The sequence below is a fragment of the Leptinotarsa decemlineata genome, unplaced genomic scaffold, assembly GCF_025532065.1.
Source record: "Leptinotarsa decemlineata unplaced genomic scaffold, Ldec_3_MD MMD2_P_RNA_scaffold_9, whole genome shotgun sequence".
In the NCBI taxonomy this organism is placed as follows: domain Eukaryota; kingdom Metazoa; phylum Arthropoda; class Insecta; order Coleoptera; family Chrysomelidae; genus Leptinotarsa; species Leptinotarsa decemlineata.
This window is the reverse complement of record NW_027412536.1, coordinates 14,630,333-14,646,578: the sequence shown is the minus strand read 5'-3', so window position 1 is coordinate 14,646,578 and position 16,246 is coordinate 14,630,333. Positions and strand designations below refer to the sequence as shown.

Genomic DNA, 16,246 nt, shown 5'->3' with positions numbered 1-16,246 from the left:
AGCAGACATAGGCAATGAGGTTGTGATTTTGGACAAGTCCGATTTCTATGAGATAATTAATAATTTAATTGAGAACGGCCCCTATAATAAATTACCAAAATTTCATCGTACCGACTTTGAACAGGAGTTTACAGGTTTCTAATCCTACAGATTCTAAAATACATGGTCTACCAAAAATTCACAAATCTGGCAAATCGGTACAACCAATTGCTTCACCATAAATTACCCTACTTATAAAATTGCTAAATGGTTAACCAAACAGTTTGGAACTCTCTTAGTCTAACAATTGAGTTTGAACTTTGTATGATCAAACTCGCCGATATTTGATGAAAATCTATAACGTATTCAAAAAACACTTTTTTCTGAGATTTTCACCAAACTTTTACTTTTAAATACCAGCAATCGATACATAAAAATTTGTTTAATTCATAGATGAAATTGAAGATCTAAAGTTGCGAGATGGAGAGATTTTAGTATTATTTGATGTATCCTTGTTGTGTCCACGCGTCCCTATACCAAAAACTATTCAATATTTGAGGGATCGTCAGAGGATCAATGGTCTCAGTGGAGAACTTATCGACAACTACATACAACTAACAACTAACTCCACCGCAGCTAATACAATGCCATTTCCAAGCTCTCTTATCGAATATCCCAATGTACACTCAAATTTACACCGATGCATCAAGGTCAGAAGAAGGAGTTGCAGCAGCTTTTGTAACATCTAACTCGTCGCACAAGTTCAAAGTCAACAAGTTCGGAAGCATTTACAATGGGGAACTCTTCGCTATTCTTCAAGCTCTCAAACATATACTAGAATATGACATACAAAATTCTTCAGTCATTACGGATTCATTGAGCGCAATTATAGGTATTCAACAAATGTATTCGGATAATCAAATCCTAATAAACATCAAGGAAGCAATATATGCAATATCAAGAGAAAATAAAAACATCATATTCCTATGGGTACCATCACATGTCGGAATCAGAGGAAATGAACTTGCAGATAAAGCAGCTCGTGAAGCTCTACGAGATCAAAACATAAATTTCGAAGAGGAACTAGAATATGGCGATCAAAAAGCTTACTTTAAAAAGTTATTGAAGGACTCCTGGAATTCCAGATGGCAGAACTCACAATCGAAACTGAAAGAAGTGAAATCCACTATAAAACCGTGGAAAATTACACCCCAAAACAGATCCCACCAAGTTGTTCTCACACGTCTTCGTATTGGCCACACCCGCTACACCCACGGACAATTATTGAAGAAAGAAGAAGTAAGACTGTGCGACAGATGCCTAATTCCAATGAGTGTGAAACACTTTTTAGTTGAGTGCCCAAAGTTCTCAGCGCAGCGTCAAGCATTCAATCTAGATCCTGACTTATCTTCAATTTTAGGCGAAAATTGTAAAATTTCAAATCTAGTGAATTATTTAAATGATATCGAAGTTCTCAAAGATCTCTAACTATGTAACATATGTTTTAGTCTCTGTATCTGTTGTACTCAAATATAATGTAACACGTTGCTAATGACCCTCGTGGTCGATGCAACTTTTTTTTTTTCTTAAATAAAAAAAAAAAACTAACAAAAATTTGCAAGGAACAGAATTGTTTCCAGTACAACAAATGTTTCTGCAGGCAGCACGAAGACACGGAAAAGGGAAATCCATTGTCCTCTTTTATAGGTAATCTGTTCAGGAGCAGATTTGAATTAGAATCAAAAGAGGAGTTACATTTCTTTCTACGGATCCGATATGAAGATGATATATTTGCGATTTCAGACACAAAAAAATCTATGGTAGATCCCCGAACACTAATCCCGAACATAGATCCCTGAACACTAAGTTTACATATAAACTACGAACTACGGGTTGTCATTCTTGAATGTCTTAGTGATTAGATATAATCAGGGGCTACAATTTGATATCTATTGAAAAAATACCAGTATACTTTTAGATATATTCCTGATAGCTTACACAATAAAAAATTACAGGACTAAACTTTCTTGTCCATAGGCTTGTTACGTTCCCTGGAATAAAGAAAGTTATAGAATATTGGAAAAAACGTTATCAGGGACATAGCTGAAAGCAACGGGTATCATTCAAATATATTTGATAGGTTAATCAGGACACGTAAATTCAGGAAGAATCTTCGTAATCTTCGACCTTTTCAAAAGACATTATTTCAAAGTACACTTCCGTATAAATTAAGATACATTGACGGATTGTATCTAATTTTCAAACAGTTGAACATATAAGTAACCTTAAAAATTTCTTGCTCACCCCAAAGAATTTAAGGTTACACTAAAAACAATATCTTGGAAAATCAAAAGTTTGAAATATATAAAATAAATTTTGGGGACAGTTACAAAATAAATTCATCAGTTAACAAACTGTGAGAACAGTTATAAAAAATTCACCGGTTAGACTAAAAAGCGAACTATAAAAACTCGCTTTAAATTATATGGTAACCAATTTCTGCAAAGAAATTTATAACTGTGTATTGGTACAACCAAACATTGCAGATAACATATCTCACATATGAACTGTTAAAAAACAAAAAGTAAATAATAATGAAAAAAATAACTTCCGTTAAATCAGTTGTAGTGAAAGACGTGTCAATCCTTGCAGCATTAATGAATTAAGAACTAGATTCAGTACTACAATTATGGTTTCCAACGTTATATGATATTTTTCAAAAACTACACCTCACGATTTGATCTCCACAAACTTTATTTGAAAAATATATCACAACATGTTTCGCTAGCACAGTAACTTTATCAACTGATTTATAACTGTGATTTAAATCACTTGACAAAGCTACTGTGCTAGCGAAATATGTTGTGATATATTTTTCAAATAAAGTTTGTGGAGATCCAATCCTGAGGTGTAGTTTTTGAAATTACTATGGATCTTTATCAAGTAACAGCCGAAGAAATCAGAAAAAAAGTTATATGATATGACTATTCATGATGGGTTCTCTTTTTTCTTAGAGTCCCTCTCTTGGTATTTTGATGTCACATGTCCCAAAAGAAAAACTGTTGTAAACAAGTTACCTACTTTAATGAAAGGAAAATATCTAAGAGATATGTTCCATCTAATTACAACTGATTGAGAAGTTGACTCTAGTAATATGGCTGTATACAAATCTAGGCTGAAACAACACAGGAATAACGTTAAGCAAAAAAAGATCAGCTACTTTTCCACTTAAATTGACAACGAGTTGAGAAGAAGAAAGTGTTATGTTGATAATGTTATCACTCTCCATCATGACTCAGTTGTGGTTGAACACCCTCCTGTTGTAGCAGACCTATTTCCCTATTTGCCCATCATGTTGCAAATTCTGCTATTTCAAAATCTAAGATTCCTTTTGCAACCAGTACAAATATCAATATTGTACACTCATTCGAGAACGGACCGAGTACTGAAGCTGAAATTCATGCTGCATTGAGATTAATGAAAAATAAAAATTCAAGTGGATCAAGTTGTTAAAGAAATATTTGACTTTATCGTATCTCCCCTAATTTATCTTAAGAATGGATCCTACATGCTAGGCTACTTTCCAGAAGAGTTCAAGAAAGCCTTAGTCATACCCCTTTTTAAAAAAAGAAATAGAAATGACCTGAATAACTACCGACAAATTTCATTACTTTGTTCTCTTTCGAAATTGTATGAAAAAGTGGTGGCTACTAGAATAGTGAATTACTTAGAGTCAAATAATAACTACCTATGTAATAATCAACATGGATTTAGGAAAGATCGTTCCATAGAAACCGCTCCTATGATTATCTCAATAACATATACTCTGAAATTGATGTCAATAATTTTGTAATTAGTATTTCTTTGATTTTCTATATGTAAAGTTAGAGAGGCGTGGGATTCCACATAACATACCGACTTGGATAAAATCCTATATGAGTGGTCGGCATTTGACAGTCATATACATATAACAATATCGTGTCCAAGGAACATGATGTGACATTAGGAGTTCATCAGGGATCAGTACTGGGATCTTTACTATTTGTGGAATTTGTAAGAGAAGTTACCGCGAATATATACCCGAAATCATTGATGTGTATCTGAAAGTGGAATTGCACCCTGTTAGATATAAATAGACACCAGTTTTGCAGTTAGGAATTAGCGAACTTCACCTCCTGAATACTTCAACTTGGTGGTGAATGACGCGTCGGGAAGTGTTGCAGTTCTGGTGTTTGGGAACAGTGTTTGTTTTTGGATTCATTCTACGCCAGAGGTTCATTTCAATTCAGTTTAATGTCCCAAGAAACGGTAAATGCTTATGATTAGGGACTATAACTAATTACAGAGTATAATAAAATAATAGTATTGAATGATGATGTCGGGGGTAATTACCCCATTCCCCCCTATAAATTCTCCCTTAGCTGAATTAGAATTATATAGAAATGGTTTGTTGGCAGTCTTTTTGACCTGCAAGTGGTATTTGTGTTTAATACGGAACTTGTCCTTGTTCCTTTTCTGCGTTTTGTTCGTATTACTAATTCAATTGGTAGGTACCCTAAATTAGCTTCGAGTTTTTTAATAGGTGCTATTTAAATAATTTTTCATCGAAGATCTTTCACCTTCTTTACTCAATTCTTTATAAATTTGTTCCTGTTTTTCTCTCGCTATTTGTCCAATTTTTTATTATTGAATAAAACAAGAGAATTATAAAACCAATATAAAATGGAATTAAAATAAATAACTTTAAATGTACGCCCATGGTTTTTCAAATTAGGTGTAATCTTATAATACCCATAATCCTAGATAAATAAAAATAAAACAATTCCGAACTACTGCTGAATGGATAAATATTACCTGTATGTTCTGTGCATACAATGACAACTTCGGAATTCTTAAGAAAAGTCAATAAAATAAATTTTTGAAATGCAGTTTATTGTAAAGGCGCATGCCCGTTAACATAATAAATTCTATCGTATTTTGTTATTTTAAACACATGTCAGGAAAATAAAATAAACGCAAATTTATAATTTAAAAATTCAGCTTGAAAACAATAAATCTCCAGTTGTACTTCGCGGTAAAATTTAAATTAATACCATGATATTAAGTGTTGGGCGTGTTTTAGGACTAGCAGGTAAAGAAGTACGTCACAGAAGATTTGACGCTGTCGTTAAATACCGTTGGGTGAAATAACAGTGAAGACGTTTGTCTGTGATAAGAATTTAAAGGCGTAGCCATTTTGATTTTGACGAATATTGACATACGTCTTGGAAGTCTAGACAGAAACTCATTTGTTACTGTAAGAGTGACATGTAAACACTGGTTATTTTGTTCTAAATTAAAATACTACTCACATGTTTTTGTGCGTGAGATGCATTGTTATTGTTTATGAGTGATATCAATCAAAATCGGGAAATTATTTTCTCAGTATTTGGTGTCAGTTGTTTTTTTTTGGAGTCGTCAAATTAACCTTGCCCGGTTTATATAAATATTTTGTGAAATGTGAGTGAATTGGGAGACTTATTTGTTTAAATGGATTTCGAAGTTTTTTGAAGATATGTAAGTATTTTTTCCTCAAAACATAACGTTCCAAATCATGTTCTGATTTTTGAAGTTATTCATGGAAGTTGAAACAGAAAATGTGCTAAATGGTTTGCTTTTCCCCTTGTTTTTTTTATCCTTTAACACATTAGCTCTGAATTATTTAGGTTATGTTATCTTCGGAATGTAAACACCATTAGCATGAAGGTGAGGAAAGGATAATATTTTACACTACCGTGTAAATTCAAGCAAGAGTAATATATGATAAATATAATAATTATCCGACTACCAACGCTTTATAATTGACACTAATTGTACCCTAATCATCTGTAATAACTTCATAAGAGGAACTGTACATTACAGCTATAGGCAACATTGAATGCAAGATACTGGATGGGTTGGATATAGGTCCTTCAATTCCAGTGGTAAATTGTAGCATACCTATTCAAGGATAGCTGTGATGATAGGTGAAAAGTGCAAGTTACATTGTTTAAGAATTATACCTAGGTACATATTTATTATCAATAAATGCTCATTTTACCTAACATATATTGAAAAATTATCATACATTCAAAGTCATGAAACATACCCTAGGGATTTTTTATAGAAATGAGGTGACTAATAATGTACTTGCCAGTTAGTTGTGAAATTTTGGATGAACCATATGATTATTATTTTGTTATTGCAAATCAAGCGAAATTGGGTACGAAAGAATTGATTGGTTCACTTATATATTGGACATATCTGTGAAAATCCTCGAATACTTGTGTAATTTTAGATTTAAAAATTACATCCTATTGCATGAAAATTTCATCCCTAAATTCAACATCTTTAGAATGAGGGATGCAGACCCTAAATTTTCAATTAGAAAGTTGACACTTGCGATACATCATTATTTTAAAAAACAACATTAAAAATAAGAAAACATCTATTATAACCCGATATTTTTAGAAAACGCTCAGGGGGAAATCACACGTAAAATAAAATACATCTAAGCTGCTCTACTTGGAAAAATCACAAACAATTATTTTGAATTTTGGTTCAGTACGGATGAGAAAAAAATAGATCATAACATCTAGGCTGCTCTTCTTGGAAAAATCACAAAAAGTTATTTTGAATTTTGGTTCAGTACTGATATAACCACCTGCTTAACGGCAGGTGGTTATACATACTGTTCTGAAACTAAAAGCGCACAAACGGTCAATATTCCAAAGCCTTTAAATATCGGTTGACATGATTCTCTTGATTTGACGTCGCAGAGAGCCTCAACAGTTGTTTTCTATATGAGTCACAGCTTGTTATAACAGAAGTATTCGTTTAGAAAATTAATTTTTTCAGGGGTAGTATGAAAAATTGACTTTTATTTTTCCTCCAAATCAAGGGATTTTATCAATTCGAAGACTATCCTTTTCAACATACCATTTTTGTTTTAACTTCACCACTCTATTTCTTCCACCTGGAAAATAACACCTAACAAGGCTAATTTCCCGACCCGATTCCTTACCGATTTAAAGTATATGAAGCTGGCAGTTTGTGGATGGCAAACTCATCGGCTTTTAGAGTAACTTTAGTACCCAGTATAGGGTAAATCTATCAATGTCCAAAAGTTTTTGTAGTTCCTAAATAACAGTATAGTTAGACCAGTCTCGATATCACTGTTGATTTAATCAATGTGCTGAGTGCGACCTGACTGTAAAAATATTGATATTCATAATTTTTTGCAGCCAAAACATGATATGTTAGCAAAAATTGGCAAACAGCGGTAAGTAATGACAGATTTTCTGCAATACCTTTGAGCAAAGTAATCTCAGATATTATCTTTCAAAATTTTCCGTATTAGTTGATAGATAGTGGCCGTAACTAAGAAACATAAATACTTTAGTTGTTTCTTTTTTATTAGTCGAAGTCTTTGGTGGTACTCTGGATGGTATGCAACAAATTGTTGTATACGATTCGTAGTAAAGTGTTTTCAATCCTCTAAAAAAATCGTGGCAATATGTCTGGTGAAGCTGAAAACACTTGCGATCATTTTCTCAGAAGTGTTTTCTGAAATATGCCGATTATTTTAGACCTGATTGTTCATGCATAATCCAATATATTACAGTCTGTGATATGTCAAGGGGCGCTTCTTCTCAATGGTACAGTTCAAGTTAATGATATATTGCAAGCTACCTTCCAACAACTCCCTTTTAATAATAAAGTTAGGGAGCTAACTAATTTCGTTATTCTAATTCTAATTTCGTTTATATAGGTGAGTGGGAAAGTAGGGATTCAAATAACAGGGTGATAATTGAAAATACTCCTGAATACTACTTACTTACATATATATACAATCGACCGCTTCAAAAACACTTCACTAACTTTCTTCGAAAGCTTCTGATAATAATTCCTCTTCCATTATCTCTGTTTCACTACCACTGTCGTCATTTGAAGCAATAATAAATTCATTCCCACCATGAATATGTAAGTGTCCAATCTCCATATAGTCTTTTTCAACTAAAATTACTTTTGTAATCCTTTTTTGCCAGTCTTCTTTGGTAATATTAGATACTTCTTCTTAAATTACCTCTATTACCTTCTTATCAAATTTTGGAAAATTATTTTTACGCCTAATGCTTTGTTTCTATTTTCCCCAAATCAACTCGATGGGGTTGAACACACAAAAATAGGGGGCAAGTCTCAATATGGTGTGTCCATACGTGTTGTCTGTAAAACTTGAAGTAGTTGGTTTTTGGTATAGTAATCTTCAAAATACAAATTGTTATCCATTAAAAAACTTTGTGTTCCATCTTTCCTCGAATTTTTATTCGGTACTTTGATGAGCTGTCACGAATGATAGAAAGGGTTGTCAAGAACTATTACACTATTCGCATCCAAATTTGGAATCAATGTGTTTTCAAACCATTCCTCGAAAATAAGCTTCCATGTTCTTATGATGCAGTCCTCAAGTTTTTTTCCACATAATTTCAACACAATGATTTGTCGCGATCCTTTGTTTGCAGGCATGTTAGGCGCATACATTCTCGAACCACCCTTTCGTAACTATGTCGTGAGTGTCATACCAAGTTTCGTCCAAATAGAAAATTTGCCATTGTTCTTGTCTATATTTAATTATTTGTTCTAAGTATTTGTTAGGCAATCCCACTATTATTCTGCTTTCCATAACTGCTTGACGTTTGTTTATTATTTCAAATCTGAATCCTAGTTTCTTTATCCAATTCTGAAGAGTTTTGTCACAGCAGCTCACGTTATGGCTCTAAGTATTCAATTTCTTCCTTATGATTTCAGTTGTAGGAATCTCATTGCTTTTGTAACAGTCGTATATTGTTTTTTTATTGACTAAAGGTTTTGGTAATCTTGTATCACATTGCATCTTGCGTTCATAAGGTTCTTTTTTGATTATTTTACGTACAGTTGAGCAAGGAATTTCGGTCAAATCTGATGTTGCTTGTAATAGTTTGTTTCCCTCGAAACCAAACTTGAGATGTAGATTTTTCAATATGATGAGATGTTTCAATATTCAAATGAATCCGAAACTTATTCACCGGTATCTCTTTTTCACATTGCACCAATATCGAATTTCAACACTGAAATCGCGGTCAGTTCCTGAACTGAACACGACAGTGATAACCAAGGCCGCATTCCTTGATTCCCATTCGTCACATGACTTCAAATTTAATTTTATGAGTCTTCAGCTAATCATAAAACTCGATTAGTAAAAATTATCCAATACCAACCCCCAAGTCTACAGCCCACGTGGACTACTTCGCTGCCGGTTTATTTCTATTGCTTTTTTGGACTTTGAGAGTGCCGCCAACTTTAAATGTGCACAATATCGTTTACTTCGACTATATATCTCATGCCAATTTTTTGCCCATGCCATCGAAGCTTTTCGAAATCACAGCTGATTTTGGTCGTGCTTCAAGAGATTTATTACTGACTTTTTCTTTAATCCTACATTACCTCAAGTTGAACGAAGAGATTCTATACGTTTTTGTTGAGTTAGACTTTCTTAAAATCGACAAAATCGCCCACAAAACTTTCAATTTTAACAGTGTAGGTGTATTTTGGAAACCGAACGTTTTTCTTCAATTCATCATGGCAAATCCTTTAAATATACAGGATGGTGAAGTACAAGAAAAAATAAATTACTGTAAAACAGAAAAAATAAATTACTGTAACACAGAAAAAATAAAATAAATCATTTAAGCCACCTTAAGGATTTCCCTTGCAACCAACTTTGAACAATCGATTGCTGCAAACAGAACTGAAAAATATTGAATAACTTTTTAAGGAAAAAGTAACATGTTTGAATGTATTTACTTATATGCCGGAGTGTTCAACAATTTTGTTACCAATGAGTATGACAATAATTTTTCAAATATAGGATAGGAAAAACAGGTTTGTCAAACTTCATCAGTTTACTTGAGAATGGAATAATAAACCGAAACTGGTGGTAACCAATAAAAGTCCTAGTGGAAGTTAGACAAAAGTTATTTTCTCTATCCTATATTATTTAATATGAAATTCCATAAAATAAATAGGTCATCCATCGAACAAAATACTATTTTGGTTTCCGTCTATTTTGATTTTGTTATGTAACAAACTTTTGGAAAATATCAGTTTCGTCGCCACATTGCAAATTTCTGATGGGATACCCTTTGTTTCACTTTCCGAATCCATGTTTTCATTCTTGTTTTTCTAATTTCATTTTTTTTTGTAAACGAACGTTTAGGTTTAGTCTTAAGGACTATTTTCGAATGAAAATGATTCAAAACACAATCGAATGTTTTGAGTAATGTTCCTGGTCAACCGTGATTGGTTCGAAAGTGATGAAATTGGAGTTCTTCAACCAACAAGAAACGGTCATATGGTCATATACAAAATATTTTGCATAAGTAATTGTGGAAAACATTGATTATTTTTCAAGTTTTATTGTGAAAACAGTTAGTTTAATGGATTTTTTTTTTAATTTCCACCCCCAAAAAAATTCTTGCTAACTCCATCTCTGAACCTCGCCGCGTCCCGTAGCGCTCGTATCGTCGTGTCTGTTTTCTTACCATTCGACTTCTCGTACATGTCTAAAATGTTTATAGCTGTTTAGCTATAATTTGAATATAAGGAGAAATATGGTGCTTTACAGATTCTGCATTAAAATAATAGAATCGCTTCCTGTAACTTCAGATTTGAGTTCGTGGCATATGGATCGTGATATTTATTTCTTCACCATTTGGAAATAATGCTTCTGAGGAAGTACAATTATTATTTTTATTAGTACCAGAATAAGACTGAAAAATGAAGAAACTAGGCATCTAATTAGATATCATGAAATACGTAATTTAGAAGAAAAAAATTATCTATATTTCGGGACTGATCCCATAAATTTAGTCTCATATTTAGGTCCATATTATCCTAAATCTCATTGTCAAATTTCCCTACAGAAATATGGTCCAACTATTTGAACATAATCCCTTAGAAAACAAAATTTTTGGAACTTGGGTACTATTCCATTTGAAGAAAAAGTTGCTGCAAAATGTTAAACGGATTTTTTAAACTATAATCTGGTTTCAAAAATGTAGAAATTTTATATTTTTCAATAAAATCTTCCTAACACTCTTTTTACAACCGGTAGCTGTCCTAATATTAATATTACTGGTTTGCCATTTTTCAAAAACAATCAAACAACGTTCAAGTTGAACTTCTTCATTATACTTGCTAGGAACGTGTATTTTTAAAAACGATTTTCTACAGAACCCTTTTGTTCAAACTGGTCCATAGAAAGTAATTGTAACTTTTTGGGGCGGTGTATTTTCGACACAAATCAAAACAATTTCTATTATAATCTTCATGCAGTCATTGTTCATTGTGGTTCTGGCGTTGAATCTGGTCATTATTACGCCTTGGCGGACTGGTTTAAGTTTGACGATAGTCGTGTCACGAAGTGTTCTGGCGATATATTGAATTTATTGGAGCCTCTGGAGACACCCTACATTTCATTTTATGAAAGAGAGGACATTGACAGATCAAGATCTTCAGATGATGTGGTGCTGCAGGTTTTCCGGGTTTTCCTGCAGCTGAAAAAGCGAATGCGCCACTGGAAACAATGAAGTCGCCCCGGAGCGCCAATTAATTTTTGTTGTTTTATAATTTCATGATTTGTATCATAAAATATAATAAAGTTTTCGTTGCTATTTCTTTTGCGTAGAGACAATATTATTTAGATACAAAAATAGGAGTCGTATGTTTAGTCATTTGGAATAATAGTTTGACACTACACGTAATATGAATTTTGTTTGTCATGGCCTACATACACTATTAAATTAATATAGCTAACTTAAGTTGATTATAGTAAATTACCAATTCCTCAACTATTTAACCGGGTTACGTTAATATTTCTTTAACCAAGAACTCTAGGCGCTTTTTCCCAAAAGCTATTTTTAGGAAATATTTTACTCCAGAGTTAATGGAAAAATTGTATCCTAATTATACTACTGGACATTCTATCTGAATTGTTTCGAGTTTTTTTGTTGAACTTATTGAATGAAAAATATAACTTATTTATCAGAAAAAGCTTACAAATTTTTAGACTTCGCTCGTGCTCAAGTCTATGGGCAACTTTCCCGTGAAATCTATTTTTGTATAATTCAATGTACTTATGATGCACTGTTTGGAACCATTGGTGTAGTAATGAATATTACTGGAGTTTTTTCCCCAACACCAAATCGTTATTTTTAACACCTCGACACGTGTTTCGATCACCAAGTGATCATCTTCAAAGAAGAAGATTAAAACTAAAAGTTATAAGTTGGGGAAAAAACTCCAGTAATATTCATTATAATTCAATGTTCCTAATAGAAACTTTGAGCTGTTCCAACTTTTGATGTAAAAATGAAGAAGTATAGGAATTTTTTTTGTAATCTCATTTGAAATGAGCTTCATGTTTATTTCATACTGACTCGGCCAATTTTTTGTCCGTTAATCATTGAATGTTAGAGAATTCTGATTTCCATGGTCTGAAAATGCCGAAAAGTTTTAAATACTATAATACTATATAAGACGAGTGTGAAGTTATCCACATCCACAAAGTACACTGAGAAAAAAATATCGCATTATAATTTTTTCATTTACCGACTCTGCACACCTACCATTTTTCAATATGATACGCTAATTGACTGAATTAGTAAAAAAAAACAGAACCGTTTTAGTTTATTAAACTGTCTGAAGGGGTGAAAATAGGGTGGAAATATTTAAAAAAATCGTAACATAAAAAATCGACTTTGTTCATCTACAAAATTGAGATATATATGTTATTCTTGATGATCTACTCGACAGAAAAAACTTAACGTCATAGTTTTCCAGGCCGTCTGAGGGGGTGAAAATGGGGTGAACAATTGAAAAAATGGTATCTTCGAAAATTGAATGTGTGCACCTACAAGTTTGAGATATGATATCTATCATGATCTATTCGACAGAAAAAACTTCACGTCATAGTTTTTCAGGCTGTCTGAGGGGGTGAACATGGGGTGAAAATATCAAATATTAAATATATGATTTTTTCAAGTTTCCACCCCATTTTAACCCCCTTAGACGGCCTGGAAAACCATAACGTGAATTTTTTCTTGTCAAATCGGGTGTCACGAATAACGTATCTCAATCTTGTAGGTGTACAAACTCAATTTTTAAGTATATGATTTTTTCAAGTTTCCACCCCATTTTCACCCCCTCAGACGGCCTGGAAAACTATAAAGTGAATTTTTTTTCAGTCGAATAGATCATCAGGAATAACATATCTCAATTTTGTAGGTGTACAAAGTCGATTTTTTATGTTGAGACATTTTTTTATATTTTCACCCCATGTTCACCCCCTCAGACGGCCTGGAAAACTATGACGCGAAGTTTTTTCTGTCGAATAGATCAACATGAATAACATATCTCAAACAAAAACAACGTGTCAGAGTTTTTCAGTTCTGAGAAGACTGGAAACTTTTGCACCATATTAGTTGTTTAATGTAATGAATTGATAAATGTTAGTGTAATGTATGTAGGACTAGATACTTCGGAAACAATCTGACAACGCTGCAAAGTCAGTATCTTTCATATGCTCTATATGAATACATATCTGATTGAACTTTAGTAATAAATAGTCTCAAAGAAACATATCAGCCTCTTGATTTTCATAAACTGTAAAACCAAAGCAAAGGAGAGTAAAAGCATGTTTTTGTAAATATTTTACACTATTTATTAATTATAACAATTGTAACAATCTTGTAGGTGTACAAACTCAATTTTCAAATATATGATTTTTTCAAGTTTCCACCCCATTTTCATTCCCTCAAACGGCCTGGAAAACTATAACGTGAAGTTTTTCTCGTCAAATCGGGTGTCAGAAATAATATCTCCTAATTTTGTAGGAGTACAAACTCAATTTTCGAAGATACGATTTTTTCAACTTTCCACCCCATTTTCACCCCCTCAGACGGCCTGGAAAACTATGACGTGAAGTTTTTTCTGTCGAATAGATCATCAGGGATAACATATCTCAATTTTGTAGGTGTACAAAGTCGATTTTTTATGTTACGATTTTTTTAAATATTTCCTCCCTATTTTCACCCCTTCGTACAGTTTAATAAATTAGGACGGCTCTGTTTTTTTACTAATTCAGTCAGTGAGCGTATCATATTGAAGAATGGTAGGTGTGCAGAGTCGGTAAATGAAAAAATAATATTGCGAAATTTTTTTCTCAGTGTACTTTGTGGATGTTGAAATAAGCCACAGAAAATGTAAAATTACACTAATACAAAAAAGTTGATAAATAGTTGAGAATCGACTTCGAAAAAATAGAGGAATATTCCTAATATAAGTATTAATCGTGGTTATCAGAAAAACAAACGCAAAATGACTACTTTTTTATTGAAATATTGAAATATAAATGCAGGAAATAATATACTAACCTAAACACATGGAATATTTTTATAAATTTGATAAGTATATAAATATATTATATCTAGCTTTGTCATTGTCCAAGTTATTTTTTGATTTGTAATAATAATTTTCCTCATATTTTTGTTGGATTGACGGTAAAAAATATGTGGCATTAGTATCAATAGAGAAATGTCCAGAACCTTGTTTGTAACTTTATGACAAATGAAAATGTTTTATTTTTGATAAGAGAGTTTTTATTTTTTTATATCTTTTTTTTGGATTCTTTCACGTTCCACAATCTGAAAAATATAAAAATTGTAATGTTAACTTTACTGAGAAATACATTTTTTAGTGAAAAATACTTTGAATTTATGCATTAATTATTTATCTAAGTGAACTATAACGTTTTGACTTTCTACATCTGTATAAGGATCTCCATTACAAAAAAAATTACATTCGTATAAGATTTTTTAATAAAACGTATAATACGTACGATCTAGACAAGCATGCTCAGTTTCTAAGCATATGGACGTAGATATGGGCTTACGGAATGTATGGTAGGCATAAGAAAAGTTGAACAATTTATTGTCGTTTGATGCGGTTTCTTATTCGAAAAATCGCGATCTAAAATATTTATGAGTGACTGAAATAAATTATATGCAGAATGTTTCACAACGATTCTCGAAAAGTTATAACCATCTTTACCATGTGGATGTTAGGTTAGGTTCAAAGTGAGGAGGTCTATTCGACCCTCCACCGCAACCCGCAAGGGTTTATTGTGGATCACACCTATTCACACTCGACCAAATAAAACCAGCTTCTTAACGAAGCCGATTAGTTTGTATGATTCCGTCCCCAGCTGGGCAGGCACAAAGTATGTGCTCTATTTCCAAACAGAGGCGACACATACTGTCTTCTAACAGCCCGAGTCTCTGCATATGAAGATTCAAATGACAGTGACCTGTGAGAAAGCCTGTTAGACATCGTAGTTCATCTCTACTATAGTCCAACAACTGTTTAGTATCAAGCTTCGAAGGGTGAATAAACGCTTCGAAGTCAGCCAATTCTAGAAGATTCTGCCAGAAGTACATGAATCTTCTTGCCATCCAGGTGTTTAATCTTTGTTTGGCAAAGCCTCGGTAGGAGCCAAGAGCTTCCAACGCCGTTTGACTGTCCAAAAATATTTTTATTGACTTGTATATGAGGTTGGATTGTTCCAAACTACACGCAACCAATTCAATAGCGTAAATTTTCGCTTGAAATACAGTCGCATATGTTCCTAGGCAGGTTGATATCTCTGTCCTGGGTCTGCGACTTTAAACACCTGCACCAGAACCTGAAGATGTTTTTGATCCATCTGTGAACCAACAACTATCTGCTCTTAATATTTCCTTCTCACGGAGGATCCAATCGTCTCTATTCGGGAACAGTACTTTATAAGGCAGTTGACAGTTGGGGGCATAAAGTCAGAGGTCATTTCCAGAATGGTGTATCAACCAACAGTCACTTGCACTCTGCATTAAATTGATTTGTGCAATTGGCAATATGCACAAGTCTATATGCAGTCCATCTACCCTCTCCAGAAAAATGTGGAACTTTCACAATTCAACTTTCAAAAACAATTCTTGAAATCTAAGAAAGTGGTGTTAGTTACACTATCTATAACTCAAAAACGGATGAACCGATTTGGCTGAAAATTGGTGGAGAGGTAGCGTAGAACAAGGAGAGGGACAAAGGATACTTTTCATCTCGTCCGACCGCGTTCCGTAAAGTCACCAAGAAGTCACTATAAAACGTGGTATAGCAA

The 16,246-nt window shown here is 33.1% G+C and overlaps 2 protein-coding genes across 3 annotated transcripts in view; both read left to right on the top strand.

Annotated features, from left to right (window-relative positions):
- The first annotated feature begins 657 nt into the window (after nt 1-657).
- On the top strand, nt 658-1,467 carry LOC141480618 (uncharacterized). The gene has a single exon (XM_074170811.1). The coding sequence runs from the start codon at nt 658-660 to the stop codon at nt 1,465-1,467; it is 810 nt and encodes a 269-aa protein (XP_074026912.1).
- Nucleotides 1,468-5,222: 3,755 nt separating this feature from the next.
- Nucleotides 5,223-16,246, top strand: part of LOC111507564 (homeobox protein PKNOX2) — a 146,723-nt gene continuing 135,699 nt past the window's right edge. The window contains exons 1-2 of one of the 2 annotated variants that reach the window (XM_074170680.1): nt 5,223-5,535; nt 7,242-7,279. The gene's annotated coding sequence lies outside the window, so the exon portion shown is untranslated. The remainder of the gene's footprint in view (nt 5,536-7,241; nt 7,280-16,246) is intronic. The other variant, XM_074170679.1, reaches the window with a different exon arrangement.

What these genes read in the sequence shown, in the direction of transcription:
- LOC141480618 (XM_074170811.1), top strand. Translation starts at nt 658, where the DNA reads ATGTACACTCAAATTTACACCGATGCATCAAGGTCAGAAGAAGGAGTT.